Raw genomic sequence first — 21,370 nt, 5'->3', positions numbered from 1 at the left:
AGCATATTACACAATCTGCAGGCTTAATTTAAAAGTCCCTTAGCAGGTCTAGTATCTCTGCCTGCCTACATCCAGACGCTATGGAGATTTCGAAAATGCTTACTGGTCCATTTTTTGCTTCTATCCTTAGTTCAGTGTTTATGTATACAGCTTTAGAATTGATGTTGAGATTTAGCGCAGAAGAAAGCAACAGAGGTGATGATAATACAATCGACTGTGCACCTGCAGGAGAAAAACACGGATTAGGAGCAGCGGTGTAATTTATGTACTCATATTACAGATGTCTGACTGAGCTCCAACAAATGGTGATTTTTTTTTCTTCTCACGTGGTTTCATTTCAATAAATATTTAAATGATCCAAAATTTCTGCGAAAATCACACATAAAACAGTTGAAACTAGACCCACCTACAACAGTAAGAGAAGCAGGACTTGTGATGGAATAGTTTGTTGGATTCATTCAAAAAGCACAAAATGCCAAATGTCACATTACCTGGAAACTGCTGATTATATGTGAAATGCACAGCTTTAAGAAGCATCCCTGTATAATTCTATGGTCAAAACAAACTGGGCACAGCAAGCATTTTCATTACATTAAAACTGAATGAACACTGAAGCTCTGCCACTGACTATAATGATTAGTTTGTAGGTTTGCTCTGGTGCTTCGAATTCATGCCTCTTCCAAACGTACGCGTTACCTTCCACATTAAAGAGGCACTGCCATAAAGCAGTACAGCCAGAACAGGCTCCAGCACAGCAGGGATTTCACACTGATCTTGTTCTGAAACATTTGTAATTAACATCCCCCCTCACTCCAACTGTTTCTGAAGCTATCAATATCCCAGTAAGAAGATTTAACTTCCCTGAAGAGCCAGGAAGCGAGCTGGATTTGGCAGGTCAAGATGGTGACGTTGTGAGCATGCAAGGGTTAAAGTGGGAAGTTTTGTGCAGATTAAGAGGAAAAATGTTTTATTACAAAGTCATTTTTATTTATGGTTGACAGGAAATGTGACCAGAGTGCCCGTTCTTGGTATCGCCACAAAAAGACAATATTGTTCCTGCATTGAAATACAGTATAAATTACATTTAACCAAAAAGCTCTTGTCATAGACTAACACTGTTTTAGCAGAACAAGCAAAAACAAAAACAGCAGTGTGCATTTGTAATTAAGAGGAAAGCTAACTTACATAAAATATCATGCTTCAGTCAGAAACGTTTTATAATGACCAGTCATTTCTCGTAGTGCTTGCCTTAATAATTAATCAATGTGAAAATGCATCAGACACACAGACGAGTTCAAAATGAGCTCATTGGTGGAAATAATAATAAAAAAAAAACAGAACACTCAAATGAGTTCGGTTACGCCTTTGTACAGACTGATGCAGACCTTCTTAGTACTGCGTGTATTCCTTGGACGAGAGCTTTGCAATGATACGCTCCAACTGTCTCTTTGCTTCACACTGGGGGAAGTTACTCATCTCATAGTACTGCGGGGCAATTTTCACCAGCCTAGGAAAGAAAGTGAGTAAACATTAGTCACCAAAATTGTCTTCAGTGTTTACTTGTGGGAGAAAGCTGTTCTTCCTTATTCACAAGGCGACAAACAGCACAAGCTCACAATACATTATGATGCGTGATTACATGAGGTCACAAAGGGGGGAGAGAAACACAGGTAGAAGGTTTGTTATGGAGAAAAAAACTATTATATAGTAGCAGGATTTGAATTTAAATAAACTTAGTTTGTGTTGTAACAACACTTCACACTCACCACTCTGGTTTGATGTCTGTGCAAGTCCGGATGTAATTCTTGGTGGTGAGTACAAACTCATTGTAGAGCACCCACTCGGGTTTGTGGTCCAGCACAGTGGAGGGGTGCAGCTGTACGACTTGGTTGTCCTTCACTGTCAGATAATGGCCTGTGCGTTCCAGGTGAGCAACCTGTTCAAAATAACATCCAGACAAAGAAAGAAAGAAAAAAAAAAATCAGACATAGTCTTTATTGGGGTCAGTGGTCCTTATTTTAATAACGCAAGGACATCAAAATTCCATTTGATTATTAAAAAAAATAGCTAGAGACACAAGACAAATTTTTCACAGGCTAGTAAGTCATTTTTCCCCCTCCTTTTACTTTGTCGTCACTTGGTCGAGCTGCAGTGGCGGCCGTGATTAACCAAGGCAATCAGTCTCAATAAAGGCCTTTCCAAACAAAGACATGATCTGAAACACTGTGAACGCTTGAACATGAGCTGCAAATTTGTCTCCAAGATAAAGGTTAATGTTGACAAATATTTAAATATTAACACCATAATTCAACTTGTCAGGTTGCTTGTTTCAGGTAGCCCTGAAAATGGCTTTTTCGCAAAGCTGCCATTTGTTTCCTTGAGCGAGAAACAAATTGATTTGATTGTGTGTGTGTTTAAAACAAATCAGTGCGCACTGTGTGTGTGTGTGTTTACTTTAAAGGCAGCTCCTAGCAATGTTTTCATTTAGTACAAATGTTTTGCACAAAAATGCTTCATTTTCAAATGATCAAACTCAACAAGGGCAGACTTCAATAAGCATCAGGTAAGTGGTGGAGCTGCATATACAGGCTGTTTACTCAAATATGAAATGAGGCCAAAAAAATAACAAGAGGAAAGATAATAATGGTTGACAGTGAAAACAATTTTACGTAGGGCCTTTTAACCACCAATGCTGCCATGAAGAAATAGATGTGATTCCACCGACCTGCATGAAAAAGCCAGTGACCAGCGCTCGGCGGATGTTGATGTAGTAGTCTCTGCTGGTGAATTCAGTGCTCCTTCGCGGCAGGTTGAAGCGGTCCATGATCCTAGACAGCTGCTGCCGTACGTTGTCTGCTGACATCAGTGAGCGGTAGTTCACAAAGTTGTCATAGCACCACTGAGTGGACTCGTGGTCTGTGTGACACAATGGAAACTTGATGTTAAATAGTGAAAACAAACCCTTTTGTAAAAAAAGACCTGCATAAATTGCCTGCTCACTTTGTTTAAACGCGTGGTAGACATTGAGAAGAGACAGGTGGTCACCGTCTATGTGGGCGAAGCGCATCTTGGACTCATCAGCCGCCTTCTTGGCCTCCGTCGGTCGGACGAAACACTGTGGGACTAAACAAGGTTGGTATAGGCCCCAACACAGCCGCCCATAGGGATAAGTTAAGCAAATCCCACAGAGAGGAACAAGGCCTCAGCTCAAGTGAGGCACAGAGCACTACACAGGGCACACTGTAATGCCAAGGTGTTTATTGTGGGAAAGGAACAGAGGGTCAAAGAGAAGGGAAACAGGATGTGTTTCTCTGTCCTGATCCTCTACAGTTGGGGTTTATACAACAACGGCACTGTCCACACAGCACGCACTCCAACAGACCTGACACAGCGATGCTGAATTCACCCACTCTCTGCTTTTGCCCTCTCCCGTCTGTGAACTTGCTCTGAATTGCTTAATGTCAAACCTGCTTGATTGTGGCTTTAATGGATAAAAGCTGTGTTTATTGAGCCTCATGGTTGGTTGCTGTGGCGGCACCGTTCTCAGGTGTACTCGCGCTGCTTACTCTAATGAACTCAGCAAAAACCTGCCATCCTGAAACACCTGCTTTAAGTGCACACCACGTCCAACTGAGCTAGTTAAATCCATTTCCCCGGCTCTCAAAGACCCTCGCACTCCCTTCAAAGGCGTCAAGATTCATCTCAATGAGCAGCATTCTGCTTTGGCAAGCCTAAAGTGCAATTACTGCTGTAGCATGCTGGTGCTGCTCCAGCTACACCTATACATTTTGTACAGACATGTATTTCCCCCCTTCCTCAGAAATAATAGCTGACACCACTGACTTTATCCTCTATTTGCCTTGTAGTAAAGTTCAGTACATACACATTACACTCATTCCAAGTAACATCTAAGAGCAGGATAGTTCTGGAGATAATAGTAAGCTAAATATGATGAGGCAACACAACTAAAAGAAAAAAAAGAAGAAGCTGCTCTGTGTATTTCCTTCAACCTTACTGGTCAGTTCTGAGGTATGGCCCACGAGCACAGGAAATGGAAAGCAGCAGCTCAGACCCACACACAGTGGTCCCAGCCCTGAGCATTACCTGACAACATGGCAGTGATGGAGAGGACCTCGTTCGAACAGTTGAATTCGCAGCTGGCGATGACCATCTTGGCCAGCTGGGGGTCCAGGGGGAACTCTGCCATCATGGAGCCCAGCTCTGTCAGGTCACCATCGTCGTTGAGTGCTGCCAAATAGTTCAACAACTCAAGGGCTCGCATCAGGGTCTCTGGGGCTGCGGAAGACAGAACGGGAGAGATGGGCCATTAAAAACGTTCCAGGCCCATGGGCAAAAGACACACACAGATGGCAGATACAGACAATTTGCAAAACTGTCATTCTTTCATCGCAGTAACACTGGAGAGGAACACGTTGGAACCTTGTCACACACATGAATGTCAGAATTGATTAATTCTCTGGTAGTGCATGTTTACATTTAGAACTGAATCAATCAAAATTGACTATTTTGATCACATACATATTTTTTTTATTCAAGCTATTCAAATTTAAACCTGATGCTTCAAATTGTGGAAAATAAATATATGATTTCATTTCATGTGGTCCCAACGAGGCCAAGAAATAAAGCAGAGGGAAAAGAGTTCAATCACCTGCTGTACTCAGAGGTTTAATGGAAGACAAATGCGAGTTAAGAAAATACACAAACGCTCAAACAAAGGGAAGCTGTTAGTGGGTTTGGTGGCAGGGAGCATGAGGTGAATCAAAATGAGAAGGCTCTCAGTGTGTGATGGCCAGAGTTACGGTAGACAGCAACATAGCGGAGAAGCAATCATGGCAGAGCTCATTTTTCATCCTCCGCTCAGGCAATCCTAAACAACTAATGCAATTACAGGGGAACTTTCTACTTAATGCTTCAACACAAAAGGCTTCCACCGTTTGGTTAAAAGATTTTTCCTCCAGATGCAATTATTGACCTTTGGCTCCCGAGAGCTGAAGCCTAATGACCAGTTGCATGTTAACTGAAAATTAGCTTCAAGCACTGGCTGCAGCGCTCGCTTACTTTCATTTCTCGCAAGTGCTCCAAAAAAATTCAATTTCAAACAGCAGGGAGGCATTTTTTTATGATTAACAAATATTGATTTGGGGCATCAAAGCTACTTTTTTATTTATTTTTTTAATTTTTTTTTAACTTTTACAAAAAGTGAATGCTGGTTACATTGTTTACCACACAAATAGCTTGTGTGTGGCTGAGCAAAAGGTGAAACTCTGATTTCCAAGTACTGCTAGCATGATGAACCAGCGTGGAAATTCAATCTATACCCAACGCGACTCATCAGAAAGTAAATATTGACTGCCACAACACACAAGAATCCGATATATTTACTAAAGGGCCAAATCAATGAGGCGAAAGGTTAAAGGTACATTAAACCACATTGGTTTCAAAAAGGTACTTCTTTAGAAATGTCACAAGGAAAATAAGTCCCACCCGGCCAAGTCTTTGTGTAAATCATTACTGATTTCTTTCGGATTTTCCATTTGATTGTCGGGCTCATGCCGTCGTTCCTGTGTTTAGTAAGCGACCAGCAAGGTGAGCAAAGAGAGAAATAAACTTGATATTTGCGCTTTTCACAGCAAAAGATAAGAGACAGATTCTCTTATCTATCATAATGTGGGGCATTTCTTAAACTTAAATCTAAATCCAGAAATATGAACACAACAATTTAGATTAAGTCCACCTTAATCTTTTTCATCACAAATGTCGTCACAAAGGAGTTCAAAAAGCAAAAACTTAAATCTTAAAACTCGTGTAATGCTATTGTTTTGTCATCTATTCTTTGACTCTCCTGAGACACTTCTTTGACCTCTCCATTTTCTTTGAAGCAGGCCTTTGACACAGCATATCAAAACTGATCTACTGTAGATAGATGTTATAAAAACCCGCCAACGAACTGCTCTGACTTCATTTGTTGCACCCAACTAGCTCCAGCTCTCAGCCTGCTCAGGACCTTCTGCCAAATAAAAAAGGTAACCCTCCCCTTTTCCTTCACCCCACTATCCCCAGTTAGCCTGCGAAGACAAGGCCAATCGCGTGTGTTGACGTTTCACTGGAGGAATATAAAGGGAAGGCAATAGCCAAGGTGATAGCGCTGCTATTGATGTAACCAATTTCATTCTCAAAATGGCGTTTGCCACAGTGGACGGGGAGAGATGGGTTTAATCTCAGAGGTGAGATGAAAACTATATTATGGTGAGAAAAGAGGCGGGGAGAGAGGGGGAAGGATAGGGTGGTCTCCTCTGGCAGACGTAAGAACACACGCTATGCTGGAGAACACCATAAGTTTGGTGTCTCAATGAGAGGAGGTCTGTGTTTGGCTCAGATACAGCATCACTAAGATGTAATTCATGAAACAGAGACTGACTGATCAGCCAGAATACTAACTCCACATATCACTTATGTTACACTTTGAACAGTGATGAAACAAACTTGAAGCAGACTGCTCATAAAAACTGTAAAATACCTCTATGTACTCCATGTCGATCACAGCTCATATCCTCAAATCTCCAAATATTCAGCATGTATCTGATGTGTGCCAAGATCCCATCTTAGCTTTGTCGTTTTTCCCCAAGCTCCCCAGTGACACAGCCAACCCAGATTTGATATCATACATCAAAACAACCGCAGTTCAAATAAATTTCATGGCAGTTTGTAACCGTGTTTGTCTGGATTCAGATGGCACTACTCAAAATCAATTGTACTATTGATCTCTTAATTATGGAGTCCTAATCCTTAATATTTCAGTCATGACTGCATTACTGATGAAAGTTGGACTTTTTCAGTAGTTTACTCTACACATGGTGCTTGCAAACCATATAAAAAGTATAAAAACACATACTGCAGATTCATTCTTAGGTTGCAGCCTTAAATCATATCATATTACTGTTTTACTGTATCAAAACTACTGATTGCACCTAATGTTAAAAAGCTTGGCTCTAGAGCTTTGTGTGTTTATCAGGTGATGCACACAACACAACACACATGATGCATGTTTCCTCTCCATGTCTAATGTCTACTCTCTCACAAATACATACTTCATTCAGCATTACCTAGCACCAATTCAATGTAATTCTTCAAAAGCCTTTAAAATCACAGTTAAATATTCATGCTGAAACATGGCAGAAATAGCCAGCATTAACAATATTTACATATTACAAAGCAACATAACCTAAATAATATCACAGATTACACACTATTGTGTCTCTACTACAAAAACAAAAAGATTAAGAACAGTGTTTTCTTACTGACCTGGTGGGTCCATGAAGTCAAAGTGCACCAGGTCATCAATACCCAGCTTCTTCAGCTGCAGCACCACAGAGCCCAGATTAGACCGCAGGATCTCTGGATATGTGTTGTCCTGAGCCAATAAAGCCGTACAAAAAAAGCCCAATACAAAGCGAATTAGTCAGGGTGCTTATTATCTACTCATGCATCACTCATGTGTCAACTTGAACAGAGACCGGGAGTCCGGAGAATTTGAAGGGCTATTTAACTTTAAAATCCCTTCTGCTACTCGGCCTGATTTGAAAGAATTAGCCTGTTAAAAGTGGAGAAGTGGGCCTCCACAGGTCCATTTGTTACAAGGCGGCTGTGTCATTAACACAGGTTACATGGAAGGATAGAAAAGGGTGTGGTTTAGGACCAAGCTATTGGAAGTATAATTCAACTGAATGGGCAATAAATCGATTTTATCAATTAATTCAAAATTGCTCTTTAGGATGAATTGTTTTTCATGAAAATAGATTTTAATTTTCAACACACCCTCCCATGCTCCTGTTATTTAAAGTGGGCTCAGCCCTTCCCAACCTGTACCTGACAAAAATGTACCTAAATAACATGGCAGCCGGCAGAGAAGAGCTCGGTTCGGTTTTGCGTGTGCTTTAAAAAAATGTTTCTATCATCCATTCTCATGGTGCTCTAAAGAGCTTTAATAACATCGATGTCCCACTCTCTCCTTGTGTGTGTATGTAGTAGCGTGAATAATTGAAGTGTTAATACAAGATCTTTAAACAACACACACCTTTTTGGGCCATGTCAACAAACCGGACAGACAGCTGAATGCTGCGGGCCAAGAGACAGAGGACTCGGCTAGTTTTATGAGGTAAAATACACAGTAAAAATAGGGATTTCCTAATTTTTATTTATCATCCATTTACCAGCCTCTCTCTTCACTTAATGCCCACAGCCTGCCTCATGACGCAGACTTGACTAGTTGCCCATAACTGGTTATGGATATGTTGAAAATTTAATTTAACTACACTTTATCAATTTTAACTTCATGATGTTTTCTTTGATTATTTCAGCACCTCAGAGGCATGCATCCGCTAAAATACAGCCTACATTGGGAGAATCCTTATCAAAATTTGTTGTTCTTAGGAAAGCAAAAGAAGATTTTATTTTTTAGCCATATCGCCCAGCCCTAGGAGACGTTCTACAAGCAATTATTGCATAATCGGAAAGCTTTCCCAGCTAGAAGGCTGCTGTTGGGGCATACAAAGTGCTCGTGGCATTGTAGAACACAACATGTCGGAATCAATCATGAGTTCAGTTCTTGTACATTTTTAAAATCAACTAGCTTCCCTTTTTTCTTACCTGCATTTCTGTCTTGTAAGCTTTCTCTGTGTAGAGGCGGAAACACTTTCCTGGGCGTGTACGTCCAGCACGCCCAGCCCTCTGCTGGGCTGAGGCCTTGCTAATGGCTGTCACCAACAGGGATTCTACTCTGATGCGTGGGTTGTACACCTGACATGAAAAAAAGGAATCACATTTCAGGTGTATAAAGTGCTACAAGTAAAAATAACTTGTTTAAGAAATACTAACACCCACAAATCTCTATAAATACAAACAGCAAACAAAAATGTATAATAACAGACACACTCAATCCACCCCAGCGCATATATAATCTCTTTCTGTGCCATGTGTATGACTTGGCTCAAGGCTGGTGAAATGTCAGAGGAATAAATAACAGGCTTTTCCATCTTTGCTGCTGTCAGGTGTGCACTGCTGTGTTTATCTGGGGATTCTCAGGCAACAGACGCAGATGATCGCGGCAGATAAAGAGTGGTGGCAGAAGATGGGGGATGGAGAGGGAGGAAAGGGGAAGCTAACCTTTTGCTTGGCAAATCCGGGATCAATTACAAACACCACGCCGTCGATGGTCAGGGATGTCTCGGCGATGTTTGTTGACACGACGACCTGTGGAAATGAGAACACACGTGTTAAGAAATGATCCCCCCAGGGTGTGTGCAGGGACTGACAAGACTTCAGATTACAAGGCCTTGCATTAAAACACGTTTATTTCAATTACACGTTGATTAAAGCCATTAACTTGACTTAACAATATACAGAAATTTAGATAGATATGAAGTGGTTTCTTCCGATTAGAAAATACAACGTAGCTTGTAGAGATGTCACTTTAGTGCATTGTTTGGAAACCTAATATAGCACAACTACCACAACAGTACAATGACAGTTCATTACTGATATTTCCGTATCTTAAGATGTTTGTGCTGCTTCAGCTCCATTTTTAAAATACTGCCTATTACTACATATAGCCTTTTATTTCAATGTGTACTGAAATCCACAATCTATATAATGTTTCTAATCTATATGCAAGTAAACACACAGAACAACCTGAACACTTCATACTCCAAGTGCTCAGGTGTCCTGAAGCAATCACGACATGGATTGTAAAAGGAAAAGCTGCTTGGTTTCTATGAATAAGACCAACGGGGAAACCATGAGTATGCATTATCGTACACATCTTCCTCTTTTAGAGCTATCCTCTAATACAAAAGAGGTCTATGAGAAATGACAGCTGAAACAAAGACAAAAAAAAAATCTAATGAGTCACATCACCCAGTCTTCTGCTGTCAGCATGTACACAAACAGAGGGGGAGAAGCAAGAGGGGAGGGGGGGGTTGCAGCTGCTCTCACACGAACCTTGACCGCCGCTAGGGTGAGTTCTCTTTATATAACAGTGGAAACTCACTGGACAGAGAAACCCTTCAGATTTATCATGGCACTTGAGACTGTGGCGGCCGGGTCATGGCCCACTCTACTGGCAAATGCTACTCCAGCATCATAGCTTAATATGTGGGCGTTTGGAAAAATGCCTCTCCACACTTTGAAATCTTTTTACTTGCTCAACATGTACCAAGACGAGAACAAGCTGTAGGCTGACCTAAGCAGTCATTTGGCGGTAGCCGTCTGCTTCCTCGGGAGTCTTCATGATAAAATGCCAAGCACAAAACCAAACAGTCCTCTGTAGTCTTCGCTGAAACAGGTCCACAGAACCAATTTTGCACACTTGACACAGTTCCTTTGTAGCCGTGCCTCTTCAGCTGTCTCCAAGCTGTGAGCCTTAGAGACTTTTAAATCCCACCTTTTAAGCAAGGATTTCTCTCCAGCCTGAGAATGCCTGACTGTTTAGTTATTAATGCTAGGGAGCCCCCGTCCCGGCCCAAAGTAATTCACATGGCGAAAGACACATTCCCTTTAGTATTCAAGTCAGCAAATGAAGAGGTAGCAATAAACGTTGGTATGAAGCTGATCAGATAGTCGCATCTGGCAAATACTTGTGTTGTTATACATTTCATTCTTGGCTGCTTTGATGTGAAAGACACGTGCATGCCATGACAAATGTGAGATGATTTATGTAGCCTCTAAGTGCACTGCTTATCTACTTATCTGAAAACATATCAGCTGCTTGGTCCAATTTTCATTTAACAAAATATGATCATATCATGTCACCATTACAACAAATTCATTAGTGTTTCTCTACTATCCCTCAACCACCTTCTATATGTGTATCAGGGACTTTTAAGGTTGACTGTTAAACATGACAGGTCAAGTAAAAGATTCATCACATCAATGGAATGGGTGCTACACCGGACACAGTAATGGTTATTTGAGTGACAGCTGGATTCTCGAAGGATCCATAACATTCAAGAAGCTGTGCGGGAGTACTGAAAGTCTTTTACAGTCTTGATATTTTCTTACTAGGATGCTAAAATCTAGCAACATTCTAACTGTTATTAACTTTCAAAGGTGCTCAGCAACTCATTGTGTTTTCTTTATGGAAATTTCTTGATCTGATCGGTTGAAGGTAACTCAGTCTATCATCTGCCATTCTTGTAAAAACCTCCTTAAAAAACTCTTGACTATAAAAAGATTTAAATGCATGTAGTGAAACAAACTGAAAAGGATTTCACATGCTGCACAGTACCACTTATTACATGGTTTTTTAAGGCCTATATTCAAACCATGTGAAGTTGTAACACATAGTGAAAACTCAGAGAAGAGTGCCAAAGACTCACAAGGTTTCTAAAATTTAAACTAATGGGAAGCCTCAGGTAATGAACTGTTCCTGCAGAGGAAAAAGACTGTCACTGACCTAAGGTTTGAAAGGGGACACATCACTGTGAAACCAATTACCCACAGTAGCAGCCCGGAATTAAAGCAGCCAGCCAAAAAAAACTGATCAGTCTGTCTCATGACAGAGACTATATGCCAGCACCCAACATCCCAGAAAGCAATGAGAGGCATGGAATGCTTCAAAGTCCAGTTAAAAAATGGAGTAGGGGAGGTTGCTGCCGTCCTGCGTGTTGGGACCTTGGGACACAGTCAGTGCTCCAGCAGATGCCACACATGACACCCTCTCACATTTCATGATCATATGGGTGGCCTCATTGACTGCATTGATTCTGAAGGATTATCCAGGCTAGGGCCATTACACTGAACGCAGGCTGGCTCCTTCCAGTCTGTTGCTGCACTGGATAATCCTGGCTTCTTCATCAGTAATATCATTAGAGCATCATCTCTGCATGTTATTTCTGGGTTATTACCTGCAGGAGAGCAAGTACTATAGCTAACACAGGCCATCCTTCACGTTTCCTGCTAGGAAACACAGCCTTGTTGACTAATAAAGCTTTCCTCTGACTGGGGGAAAAAAGAAGAATGTGCCTGAAGCAGCACTGACACACCAACATTCAAAGCTTATTGAAATTGATATGTGGTGGAATCCAAGTTATGTTTGCAAGAATATTCAAAACAATCATTGCAGCGTATGTATAAAATATTTCTGAGAGGCCGGAGAGCCAACTGAGATTATAGTCTTTGTAATTAGTTAATTCCTGCCTTGTTTTTAAATTATTAAACTGTTCATAAATAGAGGATCAGTGGCTTTCCCTGAGAAAAAGAGCAACGAGGAGCTAGTGCTTTATGTTAATTGAGGGGTGCCTAATGCAGTCGTTAGCATGCATGGTGGCAGATGTGGCAAACCTTAATTCTTTTTCACTACTTCCTCTTGGGCTGGCTCTGATGACAACTCTGCATTTTTCACTTGATGAGTCGCTCAGTCAGTCACTGAGGAGAAGCAGATTTACTTCGAGCATGGCAACTTTAGATCCCACCCCGACCAATCCAACAAGAACATGACAAATTGGTCGGAGGAAAAAGGAGCGTATGAACTGTGCAGCTCTGAAGCTAAAGGTTCAAATTCACTTAGTTTCTTATATGAACTTAAGACATGGGGATTATAGAGATGATATAATACCACTATCCAACAACTTCTAATTGTACACAAATTCTACCATACAAACACACTTGTAGCCAAACAGGTGACATTCTCAAACCAGGTCATTTTAAAGCCGACCCATTAACAACAATGGCCCTACTTCATGTAAATACCTTAACATACATGGAACCTCTTAAACCCCTCAACCCCAAAACTCAGGTGTGGAATGCATGCTTTATACAAAACCTCTATTCATTATATAGGGTCACTACTCATGTCTGCCTGAGGTGCCTCAATTAGAGAGGATGTAGCAATGAGTCATTCATCAACACCGTCCCCTATCAGATGTTGGGGATGAGTGTTTGCTCATTCACTGGCAGTGATGATATTCTGATATTCTGTCAGATCCATGGCCAACAGTGTGACAGTGCAGGTGGTGCTGCTACTCCAGTGATGAGCCCCTCTGAATAGAAACTGTCACACAAAGAGAGGAACTCTTTAGTGTCTGTATAAAATGGGTTGATCATCCACTCATCTGAGATTAAGTGACACTCCAAGTTTGTGCTATGTATAGCAAGGAAATTCCTCTTTTTGGTGGGGTCATGGAAGGCAGTCTTTTCAGACAGCAGAGGTCTTAGGCCTGCTTAGCAGCAGCAAGGCCTGTGCAAATGTAGCGGAAAGATAAAAATGACTGAGAATGCAGTACTTTCCTCAGGCTCAGAGGGCGTGAGTAAACCCCAGTTATAATTTAGAGCAGAGAATTGCATGCTGACAAAAGCAGCATATGTTGTGTGAGTCAGTTCTGCGCTAAAGCTGAGAAAGGGGGGAAAAAAGTTTCAGTCCCTACCTTCCAGCTCTCTTACTTTACCCGCTTTATTCCGCATATGGTCTTTCTACACACACACTGTTCTTTTCACTACCATCTCTCTCAAACTCCCCCACTTCACCCTCTGAGTGTTTTTTTATAGCATCAGGGCAGCATTACCTTCCTTCCGATGGCACCATTTGGTTTATTGGGTGGGGGTGGCTCAAAGATTCTTTGCTGCTGCTGTGGAGGCAGTGTGGAGTACAGCGGGATGATTTTGATGTCACCGACTTCAGGCCCCAGGTCGTCGACCTCCCTCTTGATTCGCTTGCAGGCTTCGTCAATTTCCTGAAAGATGGAAGCACAACAATTAATCCGAGCGCCACTTGTGTACGCAAACACTAAAATCAAACGGGTTCTGAACAACACCTGGATAAACAATGGCGGCAAATCAGAATGATAGAGGGGGAAGCGGTCGGGGAAAACCGTGGTTCCCTGCTACAGTACATTTGTTCTAACTATCGCTCCATCTGACGGAGGAAATTAAACCTGGACTGCAGTATGCTTTGCTGAGCTCCCTGTGGCTCTGTTGTCAAATGCAGCAATCACGAAAAAACATGGATGCGCACACTCGGGAGGCGCGCACACATACACACAGAGCCAGACAGACTCAAACAGGGTTCATTATTCCACAGTGCAGTATTGTAGAGGGGAATGTGATATGAGACTGCAGCACTGATGCATAACCAGCGGCAAATCATGGCAGATCAGTTTAGTGAAGCTGAACGTTCTAGAGCCGGTGGGCTGGCAGACAGACAGAGGCCGAGAATAGCGGCAGGAATAAGAAAGCATGATGAGCACAGGGTTAAGGCCTATTCTCCAAAGGCCCATTAGAACACAATATTAAATGTATGACATATGTCTACATATCCCACTGAAACGTGTTTTACTTCACCCACATCTATACACACACACACACATCTGTATTTATTCATCCTTTGTGGCAGTTTTATGTAGTTTCTGGTATGAACAAAAAACATCAAACAGCTGCTCAATTCAAAGCAACTCCCGCTGTTAGGAACCATTTTCTTATTTTTCCTAATAACAATCATTTAATCACAATGAAGATGCAGTTAGTATGCTGTATGTGTCACGTTACAGCCTATACAGTTGCACCACCTGCAGGCCCATGGGAGCAATGCATTAACTTTTCAAAGTGTCACAATAAACAGGCTCCTATGAATTTACTGGTGCTCATGGAGACACAGGGGACTACATATGAGCTCCTCGTGTATACTATTTACAGTTTACTCAGGCAATAAAATGGCAAAAGTGTGCTTCTTAGTCTTTCCTTTAGTACACACTGTGCTTCAGTTAGTGGGCGCATGAATACAACAGACTTAACTACTGTAAAGTCATGCTTGCCTTGACTTGAAAACACCAGTGATGTTTCCTGTTTTCCGTCTGGACTGCAAGTGTGTTATTAGCCCTGTTTGTCCCCTTGTTCATCGCATTAAGTCAAACCCCGCTGATGGCCATGTGCCTCTTAATCAACACACTGACAAGTGGAAAACTGTAAATCTGAATGGATTGGTAAAATTAGCCTCAGTATTAATAGCCTATCAAGCCTCTGGATGCAGCAGCTGCCATGTAGGGAAAAAAATGGACCCCTTTGCCAAAGTGCTGGAAGCAAGCTGGCTGTCTATTCCTGAGGGACACTAAGACAAAGTGTGTGTATGTACACACATAGGGGCAGTTGGCCAGAGTTGGGCACCTGTCCACCAGCTCTCTCTGCGACCCCAGAAGCAACAATCTACAGCCAAGCTAATAACCGACACATTTAGGCACTGCTCTTGACTCGCAAACAACCCCCCCGCCAATCCTCATGTTTTGATGTTAGCAGCTGAGGGGGAAGCTTAAATATTAGGACTTATCTTTGCTCGACAGCTGTGATAAGTTTCGGCTTTCTTGTTTGGAGTTGGTGCTTCAGTTCTATTTGTTTGTGGAAGCAAAATATCTTGCTAGAAAACTGTGGAGGAGAGAGGCCCTGCATTTGCTTTCGTCTGCTATAAATTAAACTGTCAGATAAAAAGAGTCCATGGCTTTGCCATGGATCTGCCTCCCAATCATTAGTCTACATCAAAGTTGCTGGGCGACTGAAGAGGTTAAGAAGCGCTCGAGGGGCGTGCTGCTGCACCCTTTGAACAACCATCTCTGCCAGACCTACCACACATTAACTTCTTTAACCCAATTAGGAGGGGGTGATAATGAACTCACCGTGGGAGTGCTCTCAGTAATTCCTTGGCTTGACACAGTGTGTGGGGGGGTGGAATATAAATCAACAAATTACATCTAACTACACAAAACCTCTAACATATTGCAAATATCCCAGACTTTTCAGCTCATTCAGGAGTGACTATCAGTGTTTCTGGCTACCCGAGCAGCTGGGATACCGCTAAATCTAAAATCAATTAGCAGCCCTCAAAGGAGACCACTTCAAACAGCATGTCCCCCAATGACTTCATCCTGTTTGTAACAAGCTGCATATTGATCCTGCTTTGACAAATGAAAACTGACGTAGGTGTACTACGACAGTCAGCGCTGTTGTTGAGTAACTAATAATTACTGCTGATAAACAAGCCATCACAAGCCACATCAGATCATCTGTAGAGATGACAAACTACTCATACATAACAAAAGGTCCGAATACTAAAGTAAAGGCCAGCATGTCATTACAATCTCCAGCAGGTACCTTTTCCTTCACAACCACAAGTAATCACCTGGTCCCCAACACCATTTTGTCAAAGTGCTGAGAGAATAATCATAGCAACACAGGCACTGTTGGGATCTGACGGCTTCTCCTGTCCACTGATCAGGAGATTGAAACATTTAAGCTTTTCAGTGTGTGTGTGTGTGTGTGTGCAACCAGCTATGACCAAATTCATCACTTTGGGCATGGACCCTGCCCTCCATTACACATCAGTGGACAACATTTGCGCGGAGGAAAAAAAATAAATGACTTAATTTCAGAGATTTGTAGGGAGGGCAGAATCTGGGTCACTCCTCCTTTTTTTTCCCTCCACCACAGCTGCTGTTCAAGATCTGGTGGTTCCCAGACACAGCAACAGCATTAACATCTATAAATCTGAGGATTAATAATTTCCTGTGCACGTGCATGCACTCATGACACTGTACATGAGTAATTCATCTATGCAATTAGATTAATACGCATACTCAACTTTAAAGATGTATAAGAGATAAAATGGATTATTCTATCACTTCTTCAAGCACAAATACTACACAGCTGCTGGTTCCAGCTTCTAAAGTTCACTGCAATTCTGTTTTTTATTGAAACCCAAATTGATTCTCTTTGGGTAGTAGACTAAAAACCTCTCATCAATCTCATCTTTGACTCTGAACAGCTGTCACAGTCACAGTTCGAAATGCTTTTAAACAGTCATTCTGCAGCTTGGTGAAAAGGCCGTACCTCCTGTCCAGTGAGGAAGAGTAAAACATCCCCCTCATCCACCTCACACATGTGGATCTGGATCACAGTGCGGATGGCTGCCTCCAGGTAGTCTCGCTCTGGTTCCGGTGTGTAGAAAATCTCTACAGGGTGTGTGCGTCCGGGGATGGTCAGCAGCGGGCAGCTGTCAAAGTACACTTGAAACTTGCCAGCATCTAGTGTGGCGCTCATGACGATGACCTGAGAAGGACACAGGAGAGGATGAGTGAAAACACAAGGTGTAAATGAGGCGAACGAAAAGATAAACAAATAAAAGTGAAGACAGCGCAGTGTAGCTGACTGCACAGGTTATGGCAGGTAAAATGGCTAATAATATATGCTTTGCAAATAAGGGAGCAATGAAACACACAAAAAACAAGGAGTGCAAAACCAGAGATAGGACAGAGAAGGCACCATCTTGGCACATAACCCAGGATGGTGGCCATAATGCAGAACTTGTCATTACAATCCAAGTCACTGACCTACACAGTGCTATGACAGTCCTTGTTCCTGATGTTGGGTACACAATGTTCTCTCCAGAGCCATTAGACAGAGTGCATTAGGATTCTGATGGGAAACACGTCTCCTATTTTCAATCTCAAAACATTTTCAGGGGCCAGCGTCTCTGCATTTCGCTTTACGCTCTGCAAGGCATCATAATTGCTCTTAATCAAGGCAAATTAAACTTTCAAATTTGGTAGGCGATAGGGATGAAGGAGATAGAAGGGTGTGGGTGGATGATCATTCCCAATAACCTAGACCTCATTTAACAGTCTGCGAACAACAATCTAACCTTTGATTCCACACTGACAAACAACTAGTCATTATCCATCTGCTTCATGAGAATTATGTCTGGCACACTCCAGCCTATAAAGCTTCTGCCTCCCATCCGCACAGACACGCTGCTGTCCCTCTCCTGGTTGACTGGCCTAAATTGTGTGATGCCTCCACTGGTGATGTGGTGCAGAATAGATGTGGATTTCTGAGTTTAACAGGCAACATTTTTCTTTGCACAACAGACACACAGCTGTCAGACACTGTCACAAAATGTGACAAAACGCAGCAGTGACAAAAAACACGGGCTGTCATTAAATTTATCTGTGGAAAAGAAATATTTACGTCCTTTTCTGATATTAAGTTGGACATATTTATGGAAACAAATGTGACTACTGTAAACAGAAGCTGAAGAATAAATCTACCTTATCTGAAATAAACGCCAGCAACTGACAAGTACATAGTAAATGAACTTTGTAGGAGTCGTTTCCTACCTTTAGGTCACTCCTCTGACGGACCACCTCCTTGAGGACTCCCATGAGGATGTCTGTGGCTAATGTACGTTCGTGGGCCTCATCCAGAATGATGACACCATAGCGCTCTAACAAGGGATCGTTCATGGCCTCCCGCAGCAACATTCCATCTGTCATGTACCTAGGTGAACAGAAGAGATGAACGCTTTGAGAACAGGGATTATACACAGAGACATTATAGCAAGTAAAACATTCACCTAAGTGACTAACCCTACATGCATACATGCATACATGTATACATGCAAGGTAGGAGAAGTAACATTTTAATAATAGTGATTTTGATTTAAAAGCATCCTTCTTACTTGAGAACAGTCTTGGCAGAACTGCAGTCCTCGAACCTGATGGAGTAGCCCACCTCCTGGCCCAGCATGACATCCATCTCGTCTGCAACCCTCTGGGCAACGCTCATGGCCGCCACCCTCCTGGGCTGGGTACATGCCACTGCCCTCTTTGGTCCTGGCATTGACCGCACCATGTCCACACACCACTGGGGGATCTGGTAGACAGCAAATCAAGTAAACAATGCTACCTTTTGGATGTTCGTTACTACAGTGTGTTATGTTGCATTCTCACACATGCCACTATTTTAGATGCTTACGATGCTTGACTGCATACCCAAGATGACTGTGCTTTAAGAAACATAAGAATAGCATGTAATGTGTGTATGTGTATAGCCAACCACATAGTTTATAAATCCACAATGAATGTATAAAATACACTCATTTACCTGCATCATTATAGTAGAATGCACTGACAGGATTACACCACTCTATTTAAGAAACATTTGGAAGATAGTTGGTATTCCTCTCAGGAGGAGGGCAAGACTCAACTAGTGATTTACTCTAATCTTCTCTCTTCCAAATTTGAAAAAGGCAGACAACCCAGCTTTAAGAACTTAAAATGAACATAACAACCACACACAGAGTAAACTCCAGAGAGAAACTGTTTAACATGCATCATCTGTTCATTCCGCCTTATTTTTAATGACATAATTATACCAATTTTAATCACTGATTTTCAAGCTTTCATTTAATAATGACACATTAGGGAAACTCTTAACAGCTGTTTTGCAAAACACTTAACATTCTGCCTTTCTACCTGTGTGGTTTTTCCAGAGCCGGTCTCTCCCACTAGCACAAAAGACTGGTTCCGCATCAACGTGTCAGTGAAACTCTCTCTGTACTCCCAAACAGGCAGCTGTAGCCTCTTCTTTAGGATCTCATAGTAGCGTGGAGTGTGGGGTAGGTTGGTGAATGGGTTTATCTGTTGCTTAAGAAAGCCCAAACCACCAACAGCTGGGTTGGCTGTGGGGACCCCAAATGACTTCACATCTCTTTCCCTGTCTCGATCACGGTCCCGTGGCCGACTGTCGCGGTCCCTGTCACGCCTGTGAGATAAAGATGCATGAAGTTAAAATTTAGTGAAGCACTGGCACACAAAATTACAACTATCACAAATGAACCACTATACATATCAAAATGATACATTAACCCTAGACACAAAAAACACTGCATAGAACAAACAGTGCACAAATGATCAACTATGTCAAGAATTTTTTTTTTTAAATCAAATGAAAAGGTTACTGCACATTCTTATTCACACTGGAAAAATTACAGCCTAATCAAGTGTAGCATGCAAAGGTCATGAATAAACTAAATGTCCACAGCAATTTTCTGCGGCTGCAGGAAGATATACTTCCTGGCTTCAGACCAGAATAGAACCATTAGCCTCCTCAAGAGCTGCAAAAAACTGTTGACCTTCCCTCCAAGATACAGGTAGTTTTGTAAAGAAGCTGGCAGCACATAAACCATATATATATATATATATATATATATATATATATATATATATATATATATATAAAATTACATGTAATTCTTGAATTCTTACATAATTTCTTGCACATAACCCATGCATCAAAACAAAGTTTAGCAGTAACTGAAAGCATGTATAGTACACAGCTGGGGCCTGGTTGGAGGTAAGCATCTTTGGCATTCATGCCCTTGACTAAAGGGAGGCTTTCTCTACAGCCATAATGAAGCGATAATACAATATTTCTCACACTGTAGGGTAATTTTAATAATTAACACAAAGCACAGTTAAGCTACCTCACTGAAATTTCTGTTTGGCTCTTCTCCATCCCTTAAGGTCAAAGCGATGTCAAATGCAGAGCAATGACCCTGAGCTTGTACTACCAGTGGCCCACTTCACAACAGAAAACCCAATATAGGCCTACATGAATATGCTGCCTTTGTGTATACTGTGTAAGCCAATTCACGCCGATTCAGAACTATTTACATGGGGAATGTCAGTGCTACATCACAGGGCATTTTAGGCTACAAACATTAGCATTGCTAATAAGATGCCCTGTGACCAGCTTCAGAGTAATATTCCTTCTTCGTGTATTTAAATGCTTTCCATAAGAATGAAGACTTCATAATAACATGTTGAGTTTGTGTCATAACATTTACAACCTTTCTGTTAAAGACAGCGCTTATTAACCTAGTGCACTGGTTAGCACTGTAATGTTAGCCACGTGCAGACCAGAAACTGGCCGAAGAAAAAGGTAAACTGCTCATAAAGTATGTGACAGGTATAAAACCATGAAGTCTAACAGCAACCACGTTTATTGCAGTTTGTTGTCTTTAAAATAGTGCATGTTTTATCCGCGACGGTGCTAGTTTACTGGCTAAGCTGTTTGCGCTAGCGCCGCTAGCTAGCTACAAGACATCAACAAATAGAGTGTAGCAACCAAAAACAAAGTAAAAAAGCGTAAAGCTAACGGGTAAAGCTATCGTTACATACCCGTCTGACAACCTCTTATTACTCGACAAATAATCGTCACCCAAATCTAAACGATGTCGTTTGGACATCCTGCCACCGGTATCCGTCCCTAAACATCAGCTAATTATTCCATTCAGACTGTGCCCAAACCGTTAAAACACCGGCAAAATGGCGACCGGAAGCCTTACCTCATTATCCTACACAAAAATGACTCGAAAGCCGCGATTTGCAATGAGACCCGGTGAGCAGGTTGTGCAGAAAACGTTCCGACTTTATTGACTCCTGCACATGGAAGCCTATCGCAGCGCCTGCAGACACAATGCGGTGGTTTTTCGGGATGCAGGGAGGAGGAGGAGGCGGAGGAGGAGGACGCAGGA

General features: G+C 42.0%; 1 protein-coding gene across 2 annotated transcripts; it reads right to left on the bottom strand.

Moving 5' to 3' along the window:
* Positions 1 to 1,020: 1,020 nt before the first annotated feature.
* On the bottom strand, positions 1,021 to 21,370 carry dhx15 (DEAH (Asp-Glu-Ala-His) box helicase 15). 2 transcript variants are annotated; one of them, XM_028429517.1, is made up of 14 exons: positions 21,182 to 21,370; positions 19,308 to 19,596; positions 18,512 to 18,705; positions 18,171 to 18,330; positions 16,885 to 17,103; positions 13,578 to 13,745; positions 9,184 to 9,270; positions 8,668 to 8,817; positions 7,324 to 7,432; positions 4,105 to 4,296; positions 3,001 to 3,123; positions 2,726 to 2,916; positions 1,767 to 1,936; positions 1,021 to 1,507 (listed from the first exon to the last, which is right to left on the bottom strand). In XM_028429517.1, the coding sequence occupies exons 1-14, from the start codon at positions 21,184 to 21,186 to the stop codon at positions 1,390 to 1,392; spliced, it is 2,175 nt and encodes a 724-aa protein (XP_028285318.1). In that variant the 5' UTR covers positions 21,187 to 21,370; the 3' UTR covers positions 1,021 to 1,389. The 2 variants fall into 2 exon arrangements, with proteins under 2 accessions (XP_028285318.1, XP_028285317.1); XM_028429516.1 differs by lacking the exon at positions 21,182 to 21,370 and adding an exon at positions 21,015 to 21,152.

The sequence above is a fragment of the Parambassis ranga genome, chromosome 18 (assembly GCF_900634625.1).
Source record: "Parambassis ranga chromosome 18, fParRan2.1, whole genome shotgun sequence".
NCBI classification, from domain to species: Eukaryota; Metazoa; Chordata; class Actinopteri; family Ambassidae; genus Parambassis; species Parambassis ranga.
This window is presented reverse-complemented; position numbering and strand designations above follow the sequence as displayed.

Excerpts from the sequence above, each read along its gene's own strand:
- dhx15 (XM_028429516.1), bottom strand. The coding sequence starts at position 21,082 with ATGTCCAAACGACATCGTTTAGATTTGGGTGACGATTATTTGTCGAGT. Across the intron at positions 13,746-16,884 it reads TCTTCCTCACTGGACAGGAG|GAAATTGACGAAGCCTGCAA; the intron begins GTACGGCCTTTT and ends TCCATCTTTCAG. Across the intron at positions 2,917-3,000 it reads CTACCACGCGTTTAAACAAA|ACCACGAGTCCACTCAGTGG; the intron begins GTGAGCAGGCAA and ends TGTGTCACACAG.